The sequence below is a fragment of the Prionailurus viverrinus genome, chromosome F1, assembly GCF_022837055.1.
Source record: "Prionailurus viverrinus isolate Anna chromosome F1, UM_Priviv_1.0, whole genome shotgun sequence".
Taxonomy (NCBI): domain Eukaryota; kingdom Metazoa; phylum Chordata; class Mammalia; order Carnivora; family Felidae; genus Prionailurus; species Prionailurus viverrinus.
The window spans coordinates 14611411-14628396 of NC_062577.1; the positions used below are offsets into that span (position 1 = coordinate 14611411).

Below are 16986 nucleotides of genomic sequence, written 5' to 3' on the forward strand. Positions count from 1 at the left end.
CTGTTGTATCTATCATTGTATCTAACGTGCTTACAACCTGGCACACAAGACGTGCTCACTAAATATTTATTGAATGGGTTGATTAAACCTTCTTTCAGGAGTTATCCCTCCCACCTGGAATCTGAAGGCCAGCAAGTTTTTGTAGCTTGTTCCAATGGAAAATTCTTCCTCTTTCTTGTTGGCAAGAGAGAAGGGACGAAGAGGGAAAGGAAGGGCACTTTGATTTATTCATTATCTTAATGGTTGCTTATGACAGTGCTTCAAGGAAAGTTAGCTCTATGTCTGTAGAGGAAATAAGATAGGTTCAGAAGGACGTTTCCTGAAAGGCCAACAGTGGCCCTGCTGCACAGTTATCAGCAGTCACTTTTATCGCCCTTATTAGCTCCTCAGCCCAGCACCGCTGGCCTTGGTGGCTGTAGTTGGTGTTCCAGCATGTACCTGGAGGAGAGGGTCCCAGGAGACCTGGTGGGTGCTCCTCCAGGGAGGTCCGTGATGCCAGTTCTGTGCTAGCACTCCAGCAGGGCTGAATCTCCATGGCGCCGCCCCCCAGCGAAGCTGCTGGGACCCACCCGTATTCTGGGCACCACTAAGCCCTGAAAGAAACCAAACACTGTGCTCTCAGAGAACTCCTGTCATTAGCACTGGGGAAAGCCGTTGACAGCTAGGGTGCTGGGGGTGACACACTGAGTGACTGTCTACTGTCTCCTTTGTTTGGTAGGAGGTACAGCTTGGAAGAGGAAACGAGAGACTTGAGTTGCAAGGCCTTGAGCAGGGCATCGCCTACCCAGTCTCCTTGGTTGCCTTTAAGGGTGATCGCCGGAGCAGGAGTGTATCTACCACCCTTTCCACAGGTAATGTTCTCTGAACGAGAATGTGGTAGAGGACAAGCATCGGACAGCCAAGAAAGCTGTTCAAGGAGGAGCGAGTGGACAGAGTGAAGGATTTCTCTGGAAACGGGGCAATAGGGTTATGGGTTCAAACAAAATTGATCTCATGGTAGAAAGACTGAAGAGGGAAGCACAACAGAATGTTATTTTGAGGGCATCAAGGTAGGAAGTGATGTAAACTTGACCTTATTTCTACTACATTTGAAGGGTTTGATGACAGCAGGGTGAATGAGAAAAATAAGATATTTGTGAAGGGTCGGAAGAAGCAAAGTAGTAGGAGGTTATGAAATAATTTCTGAACAAAATAAATTATCTGGAAAAAAGGGACTAGCCCCCCTACTTCTTCCTTGCCCTTCGCCTAATGATGCTATCTTTCTGCTTGACTCCCAGTTGGTGCCCGTTTTCCACATCCTTCCGACTGCAGTCAAGTTCAGCAGAACAGCAATGTCGCCAGCGGTCTATATACCATCTACCTGCATGGTGATGCCAGCCGGCCCCTGCAGGTGTACTGTGATATGGACACGGACGGAGGTGGCTGGATTGTGAGTCTTTATCCACGGGAGGGAGGGGCTGGGTGGCTTGTTTTTGTTCTCTGATTCCCCCAGCCCCTGGCTGTAAGGATAGAGCCTGAAGGGGGCGCCTGGGTGGCTCAGTCACTGAAGCCTCCAACTGTTTTTTTGTAATTTTTCCTAAATGTTTATTTATTTTTGAGAGAGAGAGAGAGAGAGAGAGAGAGAGAGAGAGAGAGAGAGAGAGAGAGAGAGAGATCGAGCTGGGGAAGGGCAGAGAGAGAGGGAGAGACAATTCGAAGCAGGTTCCAGGCTCTGAACTGTCAGCACAGGACCTGATGTGGGGCTCAAACTCAGGAACTGTGAGATCATGACCTGAATGGAAGTTGGAGGCTTAATTGACTGAGCCACTCAGGTGCCTCTAGCCTCCGACTCTTGACTTCGGCTCAAGTCATGATCTCACGGTTGGTAAGTTCGAGGCTCACATCAGGCTCCACGCTGACAGTGTGGGCCGTGCTTGAGATTCTCTCTCTCTCTCTCTCTCTCTCTCTCTCTCTCTCTCTCTCTGTCTCTGTCTGTCTGTCTCTCTGTCTCTCTCCCTCTCTCTCCCTCTCCTTGGCCCTCCCCTCTCACTTTCTCTCTCAAAATACATTAATTAATTAAAAAAAAAAAAAAAGAATAGAGCCTGAAGTACTTCATGGCCAGGATAGAGCAGGCTTAGTTAAACTAAGGTTAACGATTGTGGGGGCTCGTGGGTTTATCAGCATCTAATAATGCCCTCTATGTTTGTATAATTCTACATTTTATTCTCTTCAAAGCACTCTCATAAACGAGACTCTCACACAAAATCTTTCAAGTAAGTGACAGCGGTTATTATTTCTAGTTTATAGATAGGTAAATTGAGGCCACAAGGAGAAGTATCTTGGCCCTTCATAAGAATTAATGACAAAAGTTGGGGCCAGATTTCAGGACTCCAGCCTTCCAGATCATTGGCCTTCCCTGTGGGTCCTCTAAGGCCATCCGCCATGGAAACGCATGACCTCCCTGGGCCTTGGCCCTCTGGATTGAAGCCTTTCGTCCAGGCTCTGCATCCTGCTGTGCAGGTCAGAAGCGAGGCCTTGGGGACTTTGCTTTGAAGGCTAAAGCCTGAAAGAGGGCAACTTGGCAACGTGCTGATGGTCCTTCTGTGTGGAGGTTTATTCCCTCCGGCCGTTGTCTGCTCCCACCACGTGGCACCTACTTTGATTACATCAGCCTGATCCAATTATATGATGAGCTGTCTCTGAGGGTTTTGATCTGATCCTTCCTTCTCCCCCCACCCCCTTCTCCCGGTGCCTGAACAGCTAGAGGCTCTCACCACTCCAGACCAGCATGCGGCCTTAACCTGCTGTGCATCCGGAGCTCACTCTGGGAAGGAGAAAGCATGATCTCCTAGTGCTCAGACTATATTCATTTACACGTTCGCTCAGGGGCCTGAAAGACCAAAGACACTTGAGCAGCCACGGGTAAAATGATACCATCCGCTAAGCAGCAGTGAAGAAAACTTATTATCTGCACAGCTGCATCTGATGGCTGAAAGGCAGGAACTGGATTGGATGGGAGAAATTCCTGATTGATTTGTAAAAATAACCGAACACCTTGTAGCACGGGAGGGTTTTCTACCTGAGCAGAGCCATTGAGCTGTCCCTGCTGCTTTTCATCAGCACGGTTGTAAGCGTCAGGTCTCTTCAGGCTTGAAGCCAGTATCCTGCGTCTGTGTCCGTAACTGATCATCGGCAGAATGTTTGTGGTGTCTAGTGTGTCCTTTTTGAAAGCCAGCCTCCCATCGGGAAGGAGACGTTTGTCTAGGGCAACCTCTAGAAAGATACCTGCCGGTGTGTCCACCTGGGAATCCCCAAGATTTTTTCCCAAATTACTTATTGTGTGCCTATTGTGTGTCAAGCACTGTTTTATATACTCAAGAACCAGTAGTGAATCGCTGCTCTCAAGGAGCTTGCCTTCTGGGGCCTGCTCACGCCAAGGACCCTTACCAGGAAACTGAGGTCAATTCCAGAAGTAATAAAATCCCTCTATGTTCTAACCAATACCGGTCCTTCACCCCCTCCCAAGTCTTGTGTTCTGACCCAGACTCCTGAAGATAATACATGAACTGAGATTCTGTAGGGCCCTCCTCAAAGCGATCACAGTCCAGAAAACATGTGGAGTCCTGAGCACTTCTGCACCAAATCTTTTACTGGCGTTGTCCCTGATTTGGGGTTCAAGGATCTTTTGTCACTGAGAGATGACCTCAGTATGTGGCTCTTTTAAATTGAGCTCCTAAAATCCTTTTAAGGAAATTTTCCTCCATGGGGCAGCAGGAACTCCTTATGTTTAAGAGGCCTGAAGAACTCTACCCCGTGGTAGCTGATACCACAGGAGGCAGGCCAGGATGAAGACAATCCAGGAGCACTTAGGTGCCTCAGGTATTTCTGTCTTTGTTCTCCATCTTGCAAGTCTTAAGGACTACATGAGAAGCTATTTCCACAGGCAATTAAATGAGATTTTCATTTTTTTCTCCCAATTGAGTCAGGACGTTGAGTAAGTTCTAGAGTGCAGTGACAGTTCTGTTTTGAGACGTATTGCCTGCCTCGAGACTTCTTTGCTGAGTGGCTCTTGTTATCCAAGACAGTCCATCATCAGGTGTTTTCACCTCATAGAAGGGGAATGGACTAGATTCTCTGGGAGTCCAGTCACACTGCCTGATCAAGATGTGCAAATGCTCATGGTGGTCAGTTCATTTGGAATCTGACACAATAAAATGCAAACTAACATTTATTGAGATAAAATAATAACTTGTATCAGTATGTGCCAGTCTCTGGCCTTCACACTTTCATGATTTATCATGATTAATGATCTTGCTACAGCCTCAGTTTAAGAGAAGGACAAATGGGCTATTAACATCTTGATCTAATAGTTTAGAAAAGTGAGGCTTGTCAAGGTTCACTAAGTTGCCGAAGGACACAGGTAGTAAGGGCAGAGCTGGGTCTAAATGGCGATGGAGAGAGCATCAGAACCGTTTTTTGGAGTTTCCTCACTAAGCTGAAACATTATTAAATATATATGTATATATATTTACATTAGTAACATTATTTACATTATTAACATTATTAAACATATATGTATATACATATATATATCAGTGGGAAAAACCCCTGTCATGTTTAGGACTGTATTCATTGGAGAATGTCTTTGTAATGCATCTCTCCTAGGAAGACAGAATCAAATTTGAGCCTGATCTTGTACCATAACTAATTATGTTAGTGGGAATGTAATTTGACCCGGTGTACAAGGAACCAAACATTGGTAACACTTCTGTCCTGGGATTCCACTGTCCATGGTATAGGAAGTGTCCCCGGGAAGGTATTGGAACAGGCACCATGCTAGGAAATGACCAGTTAGCTCCCCAGAATCTTAAGAAATGATTTTTGGAAAATAGACTCAGTAAAAGCTGGTATTTTCAAACGTTCTTATAAAAGATGAGATCAATGTTTTATCCTTGCATCAGCCATTACATAATAAGCTGATTATTATTTAATCTGGCTAATTGCTTTTCTGAACTTTCACATCTGTAAAATGGCACCATATATACTCGCCCTGTATCCAGCCCTTAACAAAATGCTCAGTAAATGGTAGTTACACAAGTGGGTCAGTAAGTAAAGAAATGAAGGAAGCCAAGAGAGGAGTGACAGTCTCTAAAATAAGGACAAAAGGGGACAGGAACAACAGTGTTAATGCAGTATGTAATTATGGGCCCGATCGTTCCCTAAGTCCTGCTCAGCACCTGGGTATTGTAGAATGTTTTTACACTTGCCATTTCATTGAGTTCTCCTAGCACCTGTGTGATAAACACTTCCTTCCCGCTTCTAACCCTGTTTGTCACCAAGCTGACCGACCGAGGCTCAGTGATAGAGATGACTGACTCACCAGCCCCCGGCCAGGCAGTAGCCATGGTCTGCCTCAGAGCCCAGGGCTCTCCCGCCATTTGATGCCCTAGTTCAGGGCTTCCTGGGCCAGCAGAGGTGGGTTGGTGCTTCAGAAGGAGTTAAACGTGAGCTCCCATGAGGAGATTTCAGCACTGTTGCTGGACCCCTGTTCTGTTCTCCCTCCCTCCCAGAAAAAATGTAAAGAACACAGAAATATTAGGAGGTGTACCTTACCAAATTCAAAATAATTGTGTTTCACGTCAAGGCACCCGCTATGAAGCATGGTGGAAAGGAGGGAGATGGGGTTTTGTGTTGGGGCTTCTGTATTCGAATGACTACAGAGGAAAGTAGGTGGAGACAAAGATGCCATTCCAGCCTTCCAGAATTCCAGAATCATTTCTGAGGTTAGCTAGGATGGCGGTTAGCATGGCTGTCTTTCAAGGTCATGAGGAATGACATCAATTAGTATCACTTCTTGTAGGATATACAGGTGTGTTTAGCTTGTAGCTCCTTTTCAGGTTTACCTCATATAAACGAGTCCAGTTTACTCTGACAGGAACTGCCTTCCTTCCCCAAAGAGAGGAGTTTTTGAAAAGAAGGCAGCACATATTTTCATGAAATAGTACCCAAGTCTGTCTCCATTTTCTCACTTCCCACTCACTCTTCAGCCCACTCCATTTTGGCTTCTGCCCTTGTCTGTCTCCAGTGCAGCCTTTTCTAGAGTCACTCACGACTTCTGTCTCACTCAATTCTATAGACGTGTTCCTTAGGCCACGTGTCCCTTGACTGCTTACCTGCCGTTGACACTATCGGCCACACTTTTCTCTCTGTGGTCTTTGTGGTTCCATGCTTTCCTAATTGTCCTTCATGAACGTTCTCCTTAATGAACACATCCTTCTGCACCTGGCTGCTGCGTATTGGTGGTCCCCGAGTCTTGATTCTAGGCCCTTTTCTCTTTTTAGGTACTCTTTCTTCCCAGGTGATCTCATCCTCTCCAGTGGCTCCACTTTATGATCTGTGTCCCCGTGGCTTTCTGTATTCATTAGGATAGAGCAGGCCTTGCTGCAGTAAACACCACCACCAGATTCCAATGATTTGAGACATAAAAAGTTTCTTCCCATGTGTGCAATCTTCTGGGGGTTTGGCAGTCACTTCTAAGTGGTGACTCAGGGATTCAGGCTGATTCCAGCTCATGGCTCTGCTCTGTGGTCATGTGGCGTTCACCAAGGCCCCGTGACGCATGGCAATGGAAGAGGGAGCATGGAGAGCCCTCCTGGCCTCCTGCACTCCCACTTACGGCCCTTTGGCTAGAATGAGTCACATGGCTCCAGCTTAACTGCAAGGGAGCCTGGAGAAGGAAGATTCCCTGTGTTTCTGGGGAGAGGAAAGTGAAATGGGTCTTGGTGGGCACTTAGCATCATCTGAGACACATGCTTACCTTTGTAAGTCTGGCCTAGATCTCTCTTCAGAACCCTAGTCCTTCACTCATCTGCCACTATGGCCTCCCCATTTGCCAGGGCACCTTGGGGGTGACCCTCACTTACCTTGTCCCAAGTGAGCTCGTGATGCACCCGCAGAACCTGTCTTCTCTCAGAGCCCCCATCTCTGCCAATAGCTGAGTGAACAGCCACCCAGTGTCGCAAGCCCAAACCACAAGAATCACTCCTGACTTCTCTTTCAGTTCCACTTTCAATCTGTCACCACATCCGTCAGTGTGACCTTCTCTCTGCTTCTGTCTGACCTCGGGGCAGCCCCAGTCCAAGCTGCTGCCCTCCTTCACTCAGTGACATCTGTCCAAGTGCGTCAGAGTGAAAGGTCCATCTCCCTTTGCAGGTCTTCCAAAGGCGCAACACTGGACAGCTGGATTTCTTCAAGCGCTGGCGGACCTACGTGGAAGGCTTTGGGGACCCCATGAAGGAGTTCTGGCTTGGTATGAACTCTGAGATTCCGGAAGGGCTGTGCTGTGGAAGGGACATCTCCCTTCAGAAGCTGCTTGGGTGGCTTGTGAAGGCTCCCCACGTTCAGGAAGATGTCCCAGTGACAGGGACAGGATACCCTGAGGAACCTACCCACCAAGGTGTTGGTGGGGACATGTTGCTAGGAAGGTTCTCATGTGCTGGGATTGTGAGAGGGTGTGGCTGTCACAGGTGGTCTTTATGCTGTATCTGAGCTCCACAGGATCTGCCTGGAGCCTGCACATCTTAGAAACCATAGTAGAAAAATAGTTGACCGATTGGGATTCTGGGCTATTATTGGGAGGTCATACCAGTAGTCCCTGAAATTCTACTAGTAATGCCCATCGTTATGGGGATTGTTTTTTCCCTTTCCCTTCTGCTCTTTTCTGGAGCAAATGCTCATAGAGAGTGAACTAGCCAAAAGCACCCACTGGGAAATGGAGAATGAAAAAATCATAATCTGGAGACCCAGTGTCAGGTAGAGTAGATGATGATGTGGTTTTCTTGGTGCAAAATTCCTCCAGAGACCTTACGGTGGCATCTGATGCCCTCTTCTGCTTGGTGAGATAAGGGGATGATAAGTAGAAGTGCATCTACTTTAGAGAGAAGGGGTGTGGGGGCAGGTTCACCAGTGATTACCCTCCACCGCTCTTTCTCACAGGACGTGGTTTCCACACTCGTTAATATGGCTGTGCCAGAGAGATAACAGGATGAGAAAATGGGTCCCCCAAAAGAGATAGCGTGAGGAAGTGCCCATTAGCAGAGGTGGTGAAGGCTAAGGTGACTTTTGGTGCCGAACATCTCAGCTGCTGGTAGGCGGGCACTTGCACACGTAGGTTGATTGGTTATTGGGATTGCCTGCTTTATTTTTAGGACTCGACCAGCTGCACAACCTCACCACTGGCACTGCCACCCGGTATGAGGTGAGAGTGGACCTACAGACAGCCAACGAGTCCGCCTATGCCGTGTATGATTTCTTCCAGGTGGCCTCCAGCAAGGAGCGGTACAAGCTCTCAGTCGGGAAATACAGAGGCACGGCCGGTAAGCAAACGCATCTCCCCCCTGCTAGGGTCTCGGGCTCGAGTCCGTGGGTCTGAGGATCGTTTTGCCACGGGCCATGGATCTGGGGGATGCGGTACTGCTCTGTGAAGGTGACTTGTCCTCATTGATCATTGATGATCGAGGCCCCTCAGGCATGATGACCCTACAGGGGGTGAGCAGTAAACAGGTATGTTAAAGCAATCCTTGACCATCTGAAAGTTGGGAATTTTGTACATTACACATTGATCCCCCCACCAGTAAAAACCCTCCTCCTACGCTCCCCTGGTTCAGGCTGCTGTGCATTGGCCAATGAACCCGCATCCTGAGTGATCCATGGTGCCTGCCCACCTTGCACTGGGCTTCAGCGGTATGGCTGCTGTCCTTGCACAGAAGAGTGTGTGTGTGTGTGTGTGTGTGTGTGTGTGTGTGTGTGCGCGCGTGTGTGTGTGTGTGCGCGTGTGTGTTATTTGAATATTTTGCAGCACTTTACCATAAGTAAAGAGAAAAATGACAGGGCTGATTCAAACAAGAAGAAGGAAGGTCTCATTAACCTCATAGAACTGTGACAACCCAGAAATTAGCAGTTCAGCCGAAAGCAGGGAATCTCTAACCTTGATTAGCTGCTCATTGGATGCAAGCCAGTCGATGGTGTGGTCGGTTGTGAAGGAAAAGAACAGCATAAGCAACATGACTGAAATACTGGGATTTTACCGTTGAGTTTTCTATTTAAGAGGGGAAGGTGGTGGTTGTTTTAATATATTTTAAACTTACATTTATAGTTTTTAAAAATTCCCTAACAAGTCGTTTGATTTTGCACGTTTTTGACTTTGGTGTGACTCTGTAGGGATGTGTTACCAGCCGGATCCACTGACTCTATAGGACCTGGTTGCTCCCCTTAGGCGGTCATGTAAATAGATAAGTAATAATATAAAGTAACTTTTGCCAAGTGTCACCTAGTGGTGAGGAGAATAAGGAGCTACAGGATGCGACAAGGTGGGTACGCGCCGCGCCGAGGCTGTTGAAGGGAGCTTCCCCCAGGGCAGGAGGCAGGAGCTGGGTCTGAGAGGGTGGGACTTAGATGGGAAACAAAGAAGGGCCCCCCGGCCCAGGGGAGTCCATGGCGAGCAAGGACCGAGCAGAAGCAAGGGTACTGGGTGTGCCCTTGAAGCCTGAGGCCATTCAGGCCACTCCTCCTCCCCTAACGGTGGAGGACTGGGTGGAAGACTATGAACAGATGCCTCTGGAGTGTGATCCGAAGTGGCCAGTAGCTAATGCAAAGTTACTTTTAGGTCTTATAATTTAATTGTTTTGTTTTTTTTTAATCACAAGAATTTTGCATTTGCTAAAATGTGATGTTGCTAGCGAGATCTTTCAGTGTGATGTTATGGATGTCTCATGGTGTAGGGGATAGTCCCCGAGACCCAGGGAGTTTGCACAGGGGCCGGTGAAGGGGTGGGTCTACTGACATGGGGACATGGGAGGAGACAAAGAGGGAGGGGTAGGCACCTACTAGTGCATGAAGAGTTTGGGTGACAGACACGGCAGAATTGTTCAAGCGTTCCGAGGGGGTGGGTGGGGGGAGCGTGCAAAGATAAGTGCGGTGTTTCAGGGAAAATCCTTGAAGAAAAAACGGACCATTGCTGGAAGAGCTGTCACTTCTCTCTGGGGGTCTGGGGTCTCCACAGGTGAAACAGGCTGGGCAACCCTTTTCTACTTGCTATACAGTTTCTGGATGTTGGGTACGCTGCACTTCATCTGCTCACAGTACAGTACGAAACGTGAAAGGCAGGCATAGGAACGAGGCAGTTAAAATAGTTGGGAAACACAGATGGACCTTCCTGGGGTTGTGACGATAAAACCTAATCGGGGGGTGGGGGGGGGGTGGGGAGGGATGGAGAGATGCTGTTTTGACCACTCAGCACTCTGCCTACCTTTTCCCCAGTTCTGGATGAAATCAGACCACATTGCTGATGGCTCATTCCTGGATCTCCAACCATTAGGTGTGAGGGGTGCACACATCACAGGCTCCCTGAGACCCCTCGGGCCCCTCCTGTCCTGCTCAGTCCACATGGAGGATAGCTGGTCTTCCTTCTTCTTGCCGTTCACTACTGACCGTGGAGATCAAGTCGGTCTGCCGGGCTAAAGATTCCCAGCCTCCGGAGACTCCACTCATGGGATCTTCCTTGGACAAGATGCGGAGTTCCTACATCTCTCCCGGAATCCCAGTGCCCCCAGCTCCCAACTGGGGACATCACTCAGGCCTGTCCACGAGGGCCGCCCATCCTCCTCTCTTCTACCACACACCTTTTCCAACGCCTGCCCTAAAATAACCGGGAAATGAACTGATGCTAATGGGGAAAGGAGTGAAAAGGAGTCAATATATTCGTGAATTAATGTGATCCTCCTCCCAGGGACTCTATTTGCATTTTAAGTGTGATTAGGGGATAATTGCCATTCTGAGGTTGTTCAGGCCCACAGTGCTGGTCAGCGGAAGATGCCTTTTCTAATAGGAGGCCTCGGGAGACTTTCAGATCACACCACATTTTGGCAGCACTCTGGTCTCCCCATACGTGCCGTTCCTACTTGGACACTCTGAAATTGAGTGGTGGGCTTAGTGGAGTTTTAGCTTTCCTTGTATAGGCTGATTTGTCCCCAGGAGAGTTTTGAAATTTAGGAAGCTTCTGACCACTCACATCCTAAATGATGAGGTGCTGTTTAGAGGACATAGCACTCAAATAGAAGGTGAAGGGTTTGATGTCTCTGTGCATGTGCTGGCTGTCCCCATTGGAGCTCTGATTAGGATTGGGCATGTGGGACCCTGGGGGAAACGTGTCAGTCAGGACCACTCTGACTCACACTGTGCAGGTGGGCCCCCGACTTCTGCTTCCCTGAAGTCCTGTCAGAGAGCCCGTTATTCCCCCGTGAAGGAGAGCCCAGCAAGGAAGTGCCAGGTGAATATAGTTTCCGATTCTGGATCTTGGAGCAGGGCCGGGAGGACATCTAATGAGCTCTGCCTATAAGACGCTGTTCGTCTCTGGAGAGGTGATGGTGAAAACACAGACATTTGGAGTGGCGCAGAGCGACTTCTATGGGCTGACCCGTCATTTACAGCTGGGTTCAATCCCATCGACACGAGACTTGGGGATGTCCAACCAGGGATGATGGGTTCACACCCTGGGGGCACTTGGAAGCGTGGCTAAGGAATGCCACCAGCATTCAGTGGGCCCGGGCCAGGGGTGCTGACTGTCCGCGGTGAGGAATTGTTCTACACAAATGCCAGTGCCTTTCTTGCTTTGAAACAGATTCTTTAACACTGGTACTTAGATTTTTTTTAACTGTTTGTTTATTTTTGAGAGAAAGAGAGAATGTGAATGGACGAGGGGCAGAGAGAGAAGGAGACACAGAATCCGAAGCAGGCTCCAGGCTCTGAGCTGTCAGCACCGAGCCCAGTGCAGGGCTAGAACCCATGAACCGCGAGATGGTGACCTGAGCCAATGTCAGACACTTAACTGACTGAGCCACCCAGGCGCCCCTTAAATACTGGTACTTAAAGGCGAAACAAGTGTTGGGTTCGTGGACACAAGGGAAAGCTAGAAATGGCACACATCCACTTCCATGGGCCCATTCCTGTTCCCAGGGTTCAAGGTCCAGACAGTCTTGTGTGACTTAAAAGGGATGTGATGTCGATGGCTTCTTGGGGTCTGAGGTGGCTCAGCTGCCTGGGTCATCCTTCCCGACTCAGGAGGTGCAGGAGGAGAGCTGATCTTGGAGTGATGTTTTGACAAGATGGGTGGTAACCAGCTCAGCGGCCCCACCCAGGGCTCTTATGGGGTCGCCACCAACCCCACACGCACCTCCTGAGGGGAGCCAGCCGCCCACCCAAAGCCATTGTACTAGAAGTTAAGGCTGCTTATTTCTCATCCAATGTTTTCTCCTCAAACTCTGATAGAAGAGAGAGGGTCTGACGACCACTGGCTTTTCTACTTTATCTTACTTAGGGAGATAAGCTTAATAGATCAGAACACCGTGTTGGCTGGGGCCTGACGACCAGAGCAAAGCAATTTCTTGATTCATGACTATCCTCGCTGTCCATGCTCTGAACATCAGCATGGCTTCATTTTCTGGAAGGGAGCAAATCCATCATGGAATAAACTGCCACACTTAGTCCGAAACCTGCTTCGCTTTCCTTGATCCCAGTGCCTAAGGTTCGATAACTGTGAACAAATCGTTAAGAAACAGCCTCCGCACAGATTCTTAGGAAACAGCTCTAGGAACTTTAGACGCGCGTTCGGTAAGCTGAGCTCATTAAAAGAGTGTCACCAAGGGAGCCATCGCGTGTTATTTTAAGCTGTAGTTAACTGTCTGCTAGAGAGCTGAAGGGGAGAGAGATGTGTACGAATCCAGCGACTACACGCCTTTCCTCAGTTGGAGGAAACTCTTGGGGGCAGGGGCCCTTCAGCTGTCTTAGCAGGAATGGCCTGTGTCCCCTGCTCTCACTCCCCTGCTTTCGCTGGGGAAGCCATCAAGGAGCCATTGTTCAAGCTGCAAAGTCAGACGGACAATCTGGGACAATCTGGGACCTTCCCTTTTCATAATGTGTTGTTAACTCTTCACATACATCTGCCCCCTTCCTCCCCCAACTAAGTTCTTGAGGGCGGGGACCTCCTCCATCTGTTTTCCCAGAGCTGAGCTTGGTGCTGGGCCCAGCAGGTGTTCTCATGGTTCCTGAATAAATGAAGGAAGTTGCAGACCGACGTTCTGAAGGGCTTGTTGTCCTCAGAAGAGCTTGTTAAAATGCAGACTGCAGGCGGGTACTGCCTCGGAGTTTCTGGTTCTGTGGATCCGGGGTGGGGGTGGAGCTGAGAATGTGCCTTTCTAACAAATTCCCAGGTGCTGCTGATGCTGCTGGTCCAGGGGCCACACCGGGAGAACCAGAGACGGCCTGCTCTGGTTCGAGTAATTAAAGGTCTCTACTGAAATAAGGCAGCCGCAGGCAAGTTGGTGTGTCAGGGAGGACCCTGGACTGGGAATCTGAGGACTGAGGTTTGAGTCCCGGCCCTACTATCTGGGGACAGTGGGACCTTGACAAGTCCCCAGAGTCTAACCTCTGTGAGTCTGTCTCCTCATGGGACTGCCGGCTGCCTGGCCCACCTTGTAGGCTGGCGTGGGGACAGAGGGGGAGGATACGGATGTGAAGGTGGTCGGTAGCTCAGGGGTCAGATGAAAACCTAAGTGTTGTCATGATAGGAACACAACTTAGGATTGATTCAGGCCCTTGTCACCTTTTATGAGCTGAATTAAGAATTAAACTGATACAAAGATGATACATACCATGGGGGAAATGGTAGAAATACAAGTCAGATGATTCAAGCGGATTTCCAGACAGGATGTAATGAAGCACCAAACTGTATATATGTGCCAGGAGGGCCTGGGAAACTCGGGAGTGTGTGCTGGGAGGGGGTGTGGGAGGATTATTAAGGAGACCGACCCTTCCTCAGGAGTGGGGTCCAGCTGGGCTTTGAGGGGCGTTTAGGAGTTGGACCGGGGAGGGCAGAGGTGTGGAGGGCAGACCTGTCTGCTGCACAAGCCGTGTGTGCCTGTGGGGACAGCGGGCCAGGAGATGGTGCGAAGGGTACAAGCCAAATTACAGGCTGCAAAGCAAAGCAAGGAGGAGCGGCTCCTTCCCTGTCGTGGGTGGTGGGAAGGACATTGACCTGAGAGCATGAAAGTGGACACTTATGCTTCAGGAAGGCCGGGAGGGCTGTCGTGTTGATGCAGGCCCGAGGAGAGGAGAGCAGGCCGTGTGGCAGCCCCGGGAGTGAGGCCATCTGTGAGTGATCCTCAGGAAGAAGGGCTCCGTAGAGGGGTACATGGGATTGGCAAATGTGGCTCGGAGTTCGAGACTGGGGTGGCTAAGAGGATGGCCGAGTGAGGGAAGGGAATATGGGAGAGGGGTGGTCAGGTGCTGGGAGGAGAGCCGACAAGTTTGGTTTCAGATGTTTGGTTATTTTACATGACTGTGTAGCCTCTGAGTGAAAATGCTGGAAGGGAGCAAGCTGTTGGAAGCTATTGGAGAAACAGGCCTGAAGTTTGGGTGACAGGCCAGGAAGGAGAATCTCTTCATCTGTATCATGTCCTCACCTTGGCCGTTTTCAGAGACAAGTGATTTACCTGTGACATAAATGGCCAGATCTTTGGTGTTTTCATGCCCAGAGATTGTCCTGCTGAGCCCAGAGTTCCATCACCATCTCAGCGGCCGAACTTCACCGTTCACCCATTATCTCTCCTCTCCCACAGGGGATGCTCTTACTTACCACAACGGATGGAAGTTTACAACTTTTGACAGAGACAACGATATTGCCCTCAGCAACTGTGCCCTGACACATCATGGTGGCTGGTGGTATAAGAACTGCCACTTGGCCAACCCCAACGGCAGATATGGGGAGACCAAACACAGTGAGGTAGGCGACAGGTGCACTTTTTTTGTTCCAAGCTCTGCCCAAAGCTTTGCATTCCCAAAGCGACACTCTCCACGCTGGTTTGGCTACCTCTCTCCTTCTGATGCTCTCAGTTGGGGCAGTGGGGCTTCTTCTCCAGGCTCTATGGCCTGGAGGTCAAGGCCTCCCCTGCCCACCCGCTGTAGCCCTTCCCCACTCTGCATTCCCACCAGAGCTGCAAACTTAGTGTAGGTGGGTGGGAGCTCAGGCTGCCCACTGCTGGACAGAGACAGGTGACATGGATTATGCACCATCTGTTTCCGGGCCACCCATGGACACCGTCTTCGTAACAAAATACCATGGGCTGGGTGGCTGGAATGAGACACATTTGTTTCTCAGTTCTGGAGGCTAGGAAGTCCACGATCAAGTTGCCTGCTAGCCGATTCGGTTCCTGGTGAAAGCTCTCTTTCTGTCTTGAGGATGGTGGCCTTTTCACTGTGTCCTCCTATGGTGGAGAGAGAGAGAGAGAGAGAGAGAGAGAGAGAGAGAGAGAGAGAGACAGAGCTCTCATCTCTCTTCCTTTTCTTACAAGGGCACTAATCCCATCATGGGGGACCCACCCTCATGATCTCATCAACCCTGATTACCTCCCCAAGGTCCCACCTCCAGAGACTACCACTTTGGGGGTTAGGACTTCAACATATGCCTTGGGGGCAGGTGGGAACTAACATTCTATTCATAACTTCAGAATTCTTTCTAGTTGTTCTCCCAGTGAAACCACAACTATTTGCCTTAAGTCCTTTGATCACCAGGAAAACAAGTTTTTTCTGTCTTTGATCTGACCCACTTTTGGGTCCACTTCATCCAGAGCCACTCAGAGTCTACCCAGAGTGTTGTGCTAAACTTCTCTCTCCATTTCAGGAGGTGCACCCAGGACTGAGAGTTCTTGATGGCTCCTCTCCCCTTCCTTGCTCTGAAACTTTCCTACCAGTGATTTCTCAAACCTCCATGACCCGTGGACATCATCTCGACTCCTTGCCAGGCATCTCCTGACTGCTCCCACACATCTTCTTGAAAATGGCGTCTTGTTGCCATGAGCTCCTCCCCACCTTGGGTTTCTAACTTCCCACCCTGGGTCTATTCTAGCCTTCAGGAAGCCACCGCTCCCCAGAACTTACCTTATAACCGGTGTCACTGTAAATATTAGCTCATCTCAAGTCCAGGTACAGTTTGATTACTTTGGCCCTGACCAGACAGGGGGGGGGCTCCCAATCCTTGTGTGATTTTTCAAAGGGAAGAAGAAATGTTCCCCCAGGGAGGCCAAGGAGGGTGGGTCCATGAATCATGGTGGCAGCATGTGGGCTGACTCAGGAAAGCCTGTGATCAGAGATCAAATATTTGAAATGAGCAGCCAGCATGCCCTAAACCATCCCCATATTTGCTAATAAAAGACATTCATCTGGTTAATGTGCTTTTCACAGTCTGCAAGGCATTTAGCTTCTTGTTTATTATTTACCTCACAAATTAAAATACATAAAATTGGTCACTTGGGCTCTTTATTGGCCAGGTTGCAAGGTTATTAAGTGAATTAAATATTATTACGCTCACCAGTCAAAAGACATAAAATGAAATTTAGTTTTCAGCAGGCTATTCGTTACCCCAGAGCTAGTATCTAAACAGTTTAAATTGAAAATGATTTTACACGATTGGCCAATTAATATGTTTATTTTTGCCTTTAATTTTTTGGAAAGGAAAAGAGTGAGGCAAAGATATTGTGCCTGTTGCTGGCCAGGTTGACCCTGTGTTAGCTTTGCTGCCTCGGGCTCCCCGGCCCCCTGGGCTCACACCCTATCCTCACACCCTATCCTTCCAACCACCAGGTGGAGGTGGTGGGGGCTTCTGAGTCATCAGCCTAACTTCAGCGGCCCAGCAGAGGGCATACATTTCTATTTTTTTTTATTAGTTTTTAATTTTTTATATTAAATATAATTTATCAAGTCAGTTTCCATACAACAATACCCAGTGCTCATCCCAACAGGGAGGGCACATGTTTCTAGATTCAGCTGTACTTCCCTTATCATAACTACCCCAGTAACCACCTGTCTTCCTTAAGCAGAGAGGGTGTGGTCCTCCCCTCCCCTCCCCTCCCTGCAAAGAAGCGTTCCTTTGTACCTTGTACCTTAACCCATCCCACC

General features: G+C 49.1%; 1 protein-coding gene across 9 annotated transcripts in view; it reads left to right on the forward strand.

Annotated features, from left to right (window-relative positions):
* TNN (tenascin N) overlaps positions 1-16986 on the forward strand; it is a 56569-nt gene that overhangs the window by 37088 nt on the left and 2495 nt on the right. For 5 of the 9 annotated variants that reach the window (XR_007148077.1, XM_047840124.1, XM_047840118.1 and 2 more), the window contains 5 exons: positions 719-851; positions 1278-1429; positions 7192-7288; positions 8187-8354; positions 14652-14815. Coding sequence is in view for 8 of the 9 variants with exons in the window: in XM_047840124.1 (XP_047696080.1) it covers positions 719-851; positions 1278-1429; positions 7192-7288; positions 8187-8354; positions 14652-14815 (714 nt within the window). In the remaining variant the exon portion in view is untranslated. Of the gene's footprint in view, positions 1-718; positions 852-1277; positions 1430-7191; positions 7289-8186; positions 8355-14651; positions 15979-16986 lie in introns of those variants that run through there. The other 4 variants (XM_047840123.1, XM_047840117.1, XM_047840119.1 and 1 more) reach the window with 1 other exon arrangement.